The 11,492-nt window shown below is 36.6% G+C and overlaps 1 protein-coding gene across 1 annotated transcript; it reads right to left on the reverse strand.

The window, feature by feature from the left end:
- Positions 1-5,476: 5,476 nt before the first annotated feature.
- LOC110755154 (cold-regulated protein) lies at positions 5,477-6,009 on the reverse strand. Its single transcript, XM_021956326.2, has one exon. It carries the CDS (start codon positions 5,835-5,837, stop codon positions 5,613-5,615), a length of 225 nt encoding a protein of 74 aa, XP_021812018.1. The 5' UTR covers positions 5,838-6,009; the 3' UTR covers positions 5,477-5,612.
- Positions 6,010-11,492: the final 5,483 nt, after the last annotated feature.

Genomic DNA, 11,492 nt, shown 5'->3' on the forward strand with positions numbered 1-11,492 from the left:
CGAGAGTTTTTCCAAGCCTTTTTAGAGTAGGGTTTCGTTGTTTTACACTATAAAAGGCCACTCTAAGCTTTCTCTAAGGGGACCATCTTCATACCATATACTTTTTCACCATATTTCAATACACCCACAAATATATCAGAGAGAGAGCCAAGAGTTGCTGCCGCTGTGCTTTTGGAGCTTATGAAGGTGTTGCTGTGGAGAATCCAAAGATCAAATTCATCTGCCTAATTGGTTTTATGACAACAATTAATACTTAATTTTTATAGTTATATTAAATTCTTATTACTAATCCATGTTGAGTATTTGTTACTGTTCTTAATGCTTTGAATATCTAGCCAGTATTTAATAGATTTGATTATCCAAGCAGAGATCAAGAGGTGATGTTTGGTGTTTTCTTCTCATAACAAATACCATGTCTTGAATGTGTGCCCGAGAGGAACTAACATGACTCATGCAATTTTCTTGCAGGTTCTCATAGAACTTAATGGGTTCTTGATTTTCTAAATCCGTTGCTTGAGAGAGAATGGGTTGTTAATTAAGAATACTTTTGGTTGAGCTCGAGAGGGGATATCGAATGAATTAGGAGAAACCAATTGTCAAAATGGGTAATAATTAGGGTTAATTGGTTATGGTGAAATCGGATGGTCTAGTGTCTCATCAACTTGATTTTCCATTGTTAATTAAATTGTTATTTTTCATATTTGTTTTAATTTAATTTAATAAATCAATCACTCTCATTAATCAATTGTTCAAATAAACTTATGAATTAATCATAATTGGTACTTAAAAGGAAATTACAATTTTCGTGGGAACGACACTTCACTTATCTTTATATTACTTATGCGGATTATGCGCTTACAATAATTTCACAGCAAAAGCCTAGTTCTTTTAACTTATTTTGGGCCTTACTATGCTACTTTTTTTTTCTTTTAATATATATATTTTACACTAGATAATGGGGGAGGGGAATATATATAAGAGGGTTCCTAGGGATACTCAATAAAGGGATCGAACCCGAGTGGTGCACTGGGAGGGTGAGAATATCTATTCATTATCATAGCCTTAACTACCCATGATACCGTTTTGATAGTTTTTTTTTTGGTTGCTAAAGTTAGAAAGGAGATGGGGGTTTTCTCACACACACAACCAATGTGTCATTAGGATTCAAACTTGAGATCACTTATCTACAAGTCAATGTCATTTTCCACTAGCCTAAACCCCATTGGCCATTTTGATAGTCTAATAAGACATCACTTGTTGGTAAGTCTTGTAGCAAAAACAGGCGTTCATATTTTCTCTCCAAACTGAAAGATTATGATCTGCCCTTAGTAATGAGGATGGCATTAATTAATCTATGACTATACTTTGATTAGTATTTCATGATCTACCAATATGCAACTCATGCACTAAAACATTGAAGATCTTGTGCATCTATATGCAAGTGTGTTCAAGGGTTCATGCAAAACTCAATTTAGAATGATGAAAAAGAAATTGAGTCAGAAAATTAAAGGCATATATATATAAATACCGAAATTCATTCTAACATGACACAAAAGAAGCAAAAATATTTGTGCGATTTAAAAAACCTCAGTAGCTGAGCCTTTCCAAGAGAGAAGTAGCCATCTGCAAAACAAGGGAGAAACAAGATTAGTGATTTCGGTCAGGCGATTCGGGCAGCAGGTTTCCTTCAGAATCGTAATCAATTTTCCCGGAAAAATTCAGTGGAGCACAACGTTCTCCCATAATTATGCTTTTCCTCCAAACTGCTTCATCACTATGATCATCATCATCATCATCATCTTTTTGATCTTCTTCTCCTGCCTCCATCTTCCTCCAAGAAACCATCTTCGCCATCGCCAGAGCTTTGCTGCTAATCTTGCTGTTTAACTTGGCAATGAACTTTACATCTTTCGACTCGGAGTTTGTGGTCGCTTCCTCCTTTTTCTCGTGTGATTTTTTACTCTTGTGGGAAGCACAGAGAAATATTAAGAGAGAAAACATGGAGAAAAATACAATGAGGGCGAAGAGAAAATCTGATGGGTGTTGAAACAAGTGGTGAGAGGCCATGGAGAAGCTTGTAGCAAGAGGCCTTGCCATGGCTACAAGGAGGAGAGGAGGGATGGATGAGGAAACAAAATTGGAGTTTAATTTATGATTTGCATGAGCTCTTAAAGAGTCGCAGAAAGTGATGAATATTAATACATATCCTTTGAGCCTCTAGAAGGTATTTCTCATATCTACAACTATGGGGTGAGTCATTCTATAGTGACGTGGCATCCTCCTGTTGCGCCGCTGACAAAGTGGGGGCCATCCGGGTTCACCGTGTTACACAAGGCTACATGGACTTGACCGATTGACTTAGAGTCGTCTTTACAAGTTTTTGGAGCCATTGGCCTCTTTTGCATCCACAAGTTCTTTTTTGAGATATTTAATTATATACTCATTCTTAGCACCAGTAATATGGATAAATTCTACACTATTTAATTTTTATATACAAACCCAAAAAATGATAGCTAGCCTATTTAATTTAATTTTGATTATTAAATTACTTTGATACTATATTGAGTGTTTTGGATTTTTTTATGAGGTTTTGGGATTAAGAAATCGATGTCAGTTTTGTAATTTATAGGAAGTTTAAAGCTTCTTTGTTATGTTGTAAATGGGCGTTGGGTGTGTTTCTAAAGTCCATTTCTTTGTTGAGCGTTAGTCCCGTTTCTTTACCAAAAAAGAAAAGTCCATTTTATGTGCGGTTTTTTTTATAATCCCTTTATTAGGTATAATAGTAAACCTTCCCCTTTTTTTTTCCTTTCTTTCTGTTTATTTTTTTTCCATTTTATGTGCGGTCCATATATAGATACCCTTTTTCTTTTTCCTAGGCCTTACTTTGCTTGGTTTGAATAGGAAGGAAGAAATTGGAGAGACTTCTAAGCAAAACCATATACTCTTACCAAATAAAAATATTGAAAGGAATAGTGGTGGGCCTATATGTACATATGCAACATGTTAATTATATATAACAGTCCCGTTCTCCTGGACCCTGTGGTCCAAGAAAACTGTGGTCAACCACCCTTAGATGTTGAGAGAAAAAACTGATTTAAAAATTATAATTGTATCATCAAAACACTATTTTGATTATTAAAAATAAGTTTTTTTTTAAAAAAAAAACCAAACAACCACAACCATCCTCCGATTGAAAAAAGGCAGAACTTTCCACCACCGGGAGATCAATTTCCACCATCTCCTTCATACAACGGAGCAGATCAACCTCCACCTCCGCCTTTAGAAAATTCTAAATAAAATCTTTAAAAACAAGATCTCTATAATAAATAAAAAAAGGCAACCCCACACCAAATCTCCCCATTCCTTGTTCCAGAAGCACATCAACTCGCCCCTCTCTATGTGTTTGTCTCCATGAGACTCTCTGTCATGTGGATGGGTGTGGTGAGAAGAAAGACCAGTACATCTAGCCACCCACCCAACAGCGAATTGCTTGTTGTATCTCGCCCCTCCTCTCGACCAGATTGCCGCTAATGACCAGATTCTCTGGTCGGGTCCTTCATCTTCACCATTCAAATGGGTCAGTTTTCGGATCCTGTTGAGGCCATCGAGCTCACTTCCCCGAGTTTGTTGTAATTTCAACCGGAGTTGGGTGGCTGTGAATGTCGATGGATGCAAGGGCATGTTCTTCGTTTTCTCCAGAGAGCGTGTTTTGCTTTCTTTTACTTTTTTAATTTTAATTTTTGTTAAATAAAATTAATATAAAATGATAACATATTGATTTTTAAATTAGATCTAATGGTGCGTGACCACAGTTTCCTTGGACTATAAGGGTCCAAGAGAACGGGACTGTTATATATAATTTATGTTATTATCAGATGATTTGATTATAGTTAGGGATGGCAAAAATCCATGTGGGAGCGACTAATGAGAGAATCTCCGAACTTGAAAAATTCCTGACGGGTATGAAAAGGGGATAATATTGCCGTCCCCATCCCCGAATCCGACCCAAAAATATATATGTTTATATTTAAATAAATAATGACCAAAGATAATTTAGTGTAGGCCACAATGTTGGGTTGGGGTGGGACCTGAGTTGCAAGACCAAAAAAGCCCATAGCAGATGTTGGCTTATTATGTAAAAAGAATTCCTAAAGAAGCTGCAGGTCAGTTACCATTTGTTCTTACATTCGTAATTTACGGAAAATTCCAACAAAGTACAACTAGGATAGGCAGTGGCGGATCCACATAGGGGCAAGAGGGGTCAATTGACCCCTGCAAACCCAGAATCTACCATAGGAGGCCAAGAACTTGACCCCTGAAAATTGCCCAGAAGGTGTTTGATGAAATGCCACAAAGAGGAAGCAGCCACAGCACCACAGGCAGCAAGCAGCACGCAGAGCTCAACAGCGTCGCCTCTTTTTTCTCCTTACGTCAAAACGACGTCGTTCCACTTAAGAGTTTTTTTATAAAAAAAAAAAAAAAAAAACCCTTGCCAAAACGACGTCGTTTTGGCTAAGGTGTTTTTAAAAAGAAATTAAACTGCTGCCCGATAAAACCTACGAGTGCAGCTTGGAGAGGTACATGTTTCTCTCTCCTCCCTCTCTTTCTTTTTTATTGCTTTTCCTTCTCTCTTTTTATTTTTTCTTTTCTTTCTCTCTTCTCCCTTCTCCTCTTTGATGAAAAACCCTTTTTTATAATATTCATAATATTTTTCTTTATTTTCCTTATTTTATAATTAATACTCACAAATTCCTCAAATCTTGAGTGACAACTTCGTCTATAAAAGAAAATAAGAGGAAAACACAAAATAACAACTCAGGGGAAAAAAAAACTTGAAGAAAAATCCACCAATTTTCTTACCATGACTTATTTTAATCTAAAAAAAAATCAAAATGAAGCTCCCTTCGATTCTTGAAAGCTCATCAGATTTGAATTTATCTCTTGCTCCTCCTTTTTAACCCAGGAAACATCACTCGTAGGGTATCACATATTTTTGTCCTACAGCCGCAATATTTATAAATTTTCTTAGTGTCGTAATAAATTTAAAGTTGCTTACTCTATGCGTTGAATCTTTGTAAGATTGTTTAATAATAATATGGTCTTAAATTTTTGTAGATTGGTTAATGCATTCTAGATTTGTCTAAAAAAATTTGTGAGCTTTTATACATTGATCCCCGAAGAGGAAATTCCTGGAGCTTTTATACATTGACCCCCGAAGAGGAAATTCCTGGATCCGTCACTGAGGATAGGAGGATCTTATTTCCAACCCCAACTAAGTTGTATTGGTCGGTCAGGCAGTGAGTCTGCCCCTTTTGCAGACAAATTCAAATCCCCCATCCAGAAAATTAAATTAATTTAGAGTAATTTAAACCATAGCTTGTAGTATACGTTGATATATTGCTGGTAAGGAATGACAGAAAACAGATAATAGATAGAGAGCTAGAATTCAGAACTAAACGATGAGTATCAATACAGATTAGGAAATAAACTGTGCTGTTATTAATGATAAGCAGATTGAAACTGCAGACATAGACAAAGCTTATACATATTACTAGTAAGCTTTTACACACACAAATTAAGATTAACCAAAAAAACTTTGATTAATTTTTGCATCAAATTGGAATGGCTCTAGAGACCTTCGGATAAACAACAGTGGCCGGATGAGCCATGATTCTTCTCCCCTTGACGTGCTTGAACAAGTAAACAAAAGCCCCAACAGGCCATTCAACAATGGCAGCTGCGAGAAAGGCTACACACCCTAGGGTAGGCCCCAGCACCTTGCACCTACATGGGTTGCTACGTGTGCCGCACTGCACACATCCCATTCCACCGGTCATAATGACGATGTGCTGCTGGGAATCTGATGATCAATGGAAACTCAAAGCAGCGATCGATCGATCAAAAGATTTTAGGGAATGGCTGTTTGTTCGTGTTTGAATGGAGCTGGGGGAGCTTGGTTTTTATAGGGATATAAATTTCTTGAGCAGTTTGAAATAATTCCAACTGTGGAAAGCATATTTTTATAAGCATTGGTAGGGTTGATGAGAGAGGAATATATAAATACGTGTTATGTTTAGCAAAGGCATGGGCGACACGTGTCCTCTTTTCGGACAGGTGTTTTGATTTCTTAGTTTGTTACGTCGGTGCTGGCACTTATCCAGCTTGGTCCAATCAAAACATGACACCAATCGTTAATCGTACATGGAACTATTTTCGATCTTTAATTTGCTCTTTCCAATCGTTTACTCTCTTTTACTTTTAGCATCGATGCTTGGTTTTGGTGGGGCCCTCTAGTGGGATTTTTTCAAAATATCTACTCCCTCTCTACTGTGCCTTTGTCGACTTGGGAGGGTTCTTGGGCTCATCCAATCGGGCTTTATGGAATTGGGTTTCAACAGCCGACATATCTCGGGTTGAGTCGCTTATCATTTGGGATTCAAACACGTCATTTCGGATGTATAGATAATTGTTCTTAACAACTTCAGCAATAAGCTCAATGCCAATATACGTGCTTTTTTCGTCCCAAGTTTTAATTTAGGGTTAAACGATGGAGCTGATTTTCCAACTCCTCTTTTCTCCACTACCTTTACCCTAGATTAATTTCTTAGCTCTTGGGAAATGTGTCTGCTCTTGTATGGTTGAATTTTCTTAGCCACCAAACATGTTTTTTTTGGCAACTCATGTTGTATTAAATCTTCTTTTGTATTTGTTACTAAAGTTGTGATTTTAATTTGAGCTATTGAGTAAATGAAGATTTTGTTCAATTTAGTTACTCTTTCTTTGTTTTTTGTTTATTTGTGGCCATATTGGCTATCTATGTATTTTATTGTCTTTTGCATTAAAATTTGTTTCCTTTTCAAGAAAAAAAAACATATGGTTGCAAGGTTTATTCATGGAGCATGAGTTTTTGCAGCAAGTGCACCATATAATTTTGCATAGAAAAGTATATAGTGTTAATTATTTCTTACTCGATTAGTGCATTACATTGCTAAAGCTCCAAGAAAAAGACAATGTTTAAAAAAGTGAAGTAAAAAGAAATTAATGCAAAGTAAGGATATAATAGGAAATAGAAAGAACAAAGAACAAAATTTATTATTAAAAAATATTAAAAAGTAAAAGGGAGTATAAATGGAGAAAAGAGGAGTGGAAAAATCAGCTCCCTTAAATAATTAACTAATTAAATGGGAACACTTGACACATTATGGTTGTACCAATTGACCAACTATATAGAATTCCCTCTTAGTCATCAAGTAGGTTAAAGAATTCTTGAATCCTATATACAAGAGGTTGATCACTACATTGCTTATAAGAATAATCTGAATTACAAGATAGATTGAGTATATATACTCAGAAGACTAAAGCTAACACAGATAACTGAATTGCTTAACAACTAAGCAACCCCCTTAACCATTGACTAACTACTTAATAGAACAACTGACTGGCACATGAGTAGCATGAGAACAAATGGTCTACACTTGAAGTTGCCGACCTCTAATTTTAGCTCTCCCTGTTTAGCCTAGCCGGCGCAGGGGAGGGAGGAGGAAAGACGTCGACGACCGCACTTTTATTATAGTGTGACATCTACAATTGAAGATTCCGGCCTGTACTTTTAGCACTGCTCGTTTATACCCTTTGCCATTCAAATATACTTCACAATTTGTTTGGTGTTAATGGTGATGAAATGCATAAAACTCTAGCCTTTGAAAACTGAAAGTGGTTTGGCTGTCCTAGACATGTGACGGCATCTAGTTTTCATTCTGGTAAAAAAAAATTCTACTTTTTTTTTTCTTTCAATTCTGCATTGCTTAAAAAGAAACAAAAAAAAGCTAGAGGCATTGGTTTTTCAATCGATCTTTTGCCAGGGCATATGATTCCATTCTTTGTTAATGAAATGTAACCATAGCCTGAGAGTGCTGCTTTTGGAATCCACTTTCAATGCTTAGCATATTGGAATGCGATCTTGATCAAAACTTCACTACAAACTTTTTGGCAGATGGAACATATATTGTGAAACATTATATATAATTACAATAACGCTATTTGTACTACCTTTATTGACCACCTCTCTAATATAGAGGTGGATCCCATCAGTGTATGCGAGACCCGCCTGTATTAGAGAATGAGTCAGCAATGTGGTCAGTAAATGCGGTACAAATAACAATGTCCATATAATAATTGGTTAAATTATTGAAAGTGGCAAAAGTGGAAGAATAATGCCATTGCCAGCCACAGACTTTATTCTAAGGGGAAGCATTCTTGCTGGAGAGATATATAAAGCAATCTTAACTATCAAAATTTCTAAAGTAAGTTAATATGCTTGACAAATCCCTAAAGTAAGTTAATTTGAATGTCCCCTTTAAGCAGAGCATGCTAATTAAGTTACTTGGATTTGTTAATTAATTCGTCAAATTAATTATGTACCCATATTTAATTAATTGTAGAGCTAATGATTGGAAACACTTGCTAATTCATCCATTTGTTTAAATTAAATTAAATTACGTATGTGAATGATTGAAAAGGTAGTTGTTGACATAATAAATAAAGGCACCTCATGCATTTACAGCATCCACATGCAATTCGCTTTCAAAACATTTCAACACAACATCTAAAGCGGCTCACAATATGAAGTCTCTCTCTTCCTTCAAACTATATGTTCCCCGAAATAACTAGAATTACCTAACCGCATGACCTCTCTCTTTATACCCTTTCATGCAACTAAACGTAAGCCACAAGCACCCATGTTAGGTATAGCTCAATCAGTTGAACTCTTCCACCTCCACTTATACGAGCGGAGGTTCGAAGCCCAATCAAATAAAACAAACGTAAGCCACAATCACAACATACAGAAGCACCCCTAAACAAATTCCCACACATTCCTTTCCCTACCCACCACTCTCTCTCTCTCTCTCTCTCTCTCTCTCTCTCTCTCTCTCTCTCTCTCAAACTCCAGTCCTTACATTCCTTTCCCCACCCACTACTCTCTCTCTCTCTCTCTCAAACCCCAGCTGTATTTTCACTCAATCTTGCCGGAAGTTAATGGCATTGCATCCACATCAAACACTTGTTTTCATCATGATTTTGATTTGGTCTTCAAACAGTGTCATGACCACTTCTGATCATGAAAACCAAAATGATCATCATCAACAAACACTGGTGACTCTGAAGCAAGAAGTTGATACGGGAATAAAATGCGGATCATGCCCTTGTGTGAACCCATGTGAGCAGCAGCAGCTGCCTCCACCGCCGCCTCCTTCTCCTCCTCCTCCTCCTCCTCCAAAGGCTCCAACAACAACAACTCAAGATTGCACGCCAAACCCATATGTCACGCCAAACCCATATGTACCGCCACCTCCTCCAAGGTTTGTTTATGTGACAGGTCTGCCAGGGGATGTGTATCAGTACCAAACAGATGCGTATGCATATTACTCAGCTGCTCCACGTCATCTCTATAACTTGGGGCTGCTGCTTTTGGTGACATTAATTTGGCCAGGGTTTCAATATATATTACTTCTGTAAGTGCTTATGATATGAAGGCTGGCTAATTCGATCCAATCATATATTAATTAGGTCTGTTGTTAGAGATTATGCTGTTATTAGTAACTACTGTTGATCTAATTCTCTTGTCTTGTTCATTTCTATAGATCTTCTATTCCGCTTCTACTGCCCAATTTAATAATTAATTTTTTTTTTCTCAATTACTGTTTACTGTTAATTTTGGGAGTTTTTAATTACTGCCCCTCCAACTTCCTATCTTTAGATTAAACATTTATTGGTAGAACTTGTTTATCTTTAGATAACTAATTAATGTGTTTGTTTTTTAATAAAACGCTTTGTAATTTAAAAGATTACTTTATAGTATTTTATTTTCATGATAATAAATTGTGGTTTATTGGAAATTAGACAAGTATAATATTTTTTAGGATTTGAATATTTCGTCAAACTTCCCTACTCCCTTGAAAATCGTTATCTCATTCCTTTTTCTTTTTTTTTAATAAAAATTTATTGATTTAGACACATTAATTAGTTATCCCACTTCAACTTTTCTAGCTATATTGCATGTTGACTGCTTTTCTGTCTAGTCTAAGCTTTTATTAAAGAGTTATTTACACTAACACTCATGAGTTTTTTAGTTTTTTCACAAAATCTATTGAGGTTTTAAATTATTTTCACAAAAACCCCTTTTCGTTGAGTGTTCGTCCAAAAATTGATGATTTTATATATAAAAAACTTATGCAAATGACAAATTAAACTCTATGAATGTATGTGTAATCTAATCTCAAAGGCTAACTTTGTCATTTAGATAATTTTTTTTGGGGGCTGATTTTCCCACTCCTCTTTTGTCCACTTACACTTCCTTTGTATGTTATAGTAAAAAGTATTAAAAATCAAAATGGAGTGTAAGTGAACAAAAGGGGAGTGGGAAAATTATCACCTTTTTTTATATATAAAATCATTATTTTTTGGGTAAACTGCCGAATTGCCCCCTGAACTTGTACATAACTATCAATTTACCCCCTGACCTTTTTTTTTAGTGAATTAAGGGCTCGAATTAAATTTTATTATCAATGTTCCCCCTGCCATCTAAATCATCAACATTTCATCCAATTTGCCGTTAAATATGAGGGCAAATTGGTCATTTCATATATTAAAAATAATTAAATACTGTAAAATAAAATAATATGACATATAAAATGAAAAAAAAAATCATTTTAATAAATAGAGCAACCTCCCCTGCGTATAAACCCTACAAACCCAGCCCCCAATCGCCTCCCCACCCACACAGCTCCACCTTGATCTCCCCCACCTGCGCACCTCCCGAACCCTCAAACCCAGTACCCCTGACCCACCTCACAAAACCTCTTTGATTAGGGAGCTAAGAAGAAATCGATGGTGGGAATTGAGAGAAGGGAGAGAGGATGAGGAAATGAAATTGAGAGAGAGAGAGAGAGAGAGAGGGGTGGGGCTGCTGAAATTTCTAGAGAAAATTTTCAAGTTCTAGGTGTGTGTTGTGGGTTGGGTGATTGGGTGGGGGTTTGGATCGGATTTGTTGCAGGAGGTAGGGTTTGTGCTTCTTTTTCTCTACTCTATGTTCTATGTTTCTGATTGGCACAAGTGGCTTCTGGGAATTATCATGATTCATGAAGCTCCAATGGCCGTTTGAATTTGAGAGGTTGGGTAAAGAGATTGAGGTGAGGGTGGTTGTGGCTATTAGGGGTTGGGTAAAAAGAGAGAAAGAAAGAGAAATTGGGCATTTCAGATTTGATTTTGTGCTTGAGGTGGTCGTGGGTTGCAGGTATGGGTCAATTCTTTTTCTTTTTCTTTTTTTTTTTTTTCTATTTTTGAGGGAGGGATGGGTGTGCTGTGAATTTTTTTTAGGAGGGCTAGGCAATGGTGCAGAGGGTGGGTGGGGTGTGGCTGTTGCAGGTCCAAGAAGGGGGAAGAGGGCTGAGGGAGATATCAGGTTTGATTTTGTGCTTGAGGTGGTCGTGGGT

This window comes from Prunus avium, chromosome 3 (assembly GCF_965620075.1).
Source record: "Prunus avium chromosome 3, drPruAviu1.hap1.1, whole genome shotgun sequence".
In the NCBI taxonomy this organism is placed as follows: domain Eukaryota; kingdom Viridiplantae; phylum Streptophyta; class Magnoliopsida; order Rosales; family Rosaceae; genus Prunus; species Prunus avium.

What these genes read in the sequence shown, in the direction of transcription:
- LOC110755154 (XM_021956326.2), bottom strand. Translation starts at nt 5,837, where the DNA reads ATGACCGGTGGAATGGGATGTGTGCAGTGCGGCACACGTAGCAACCCA.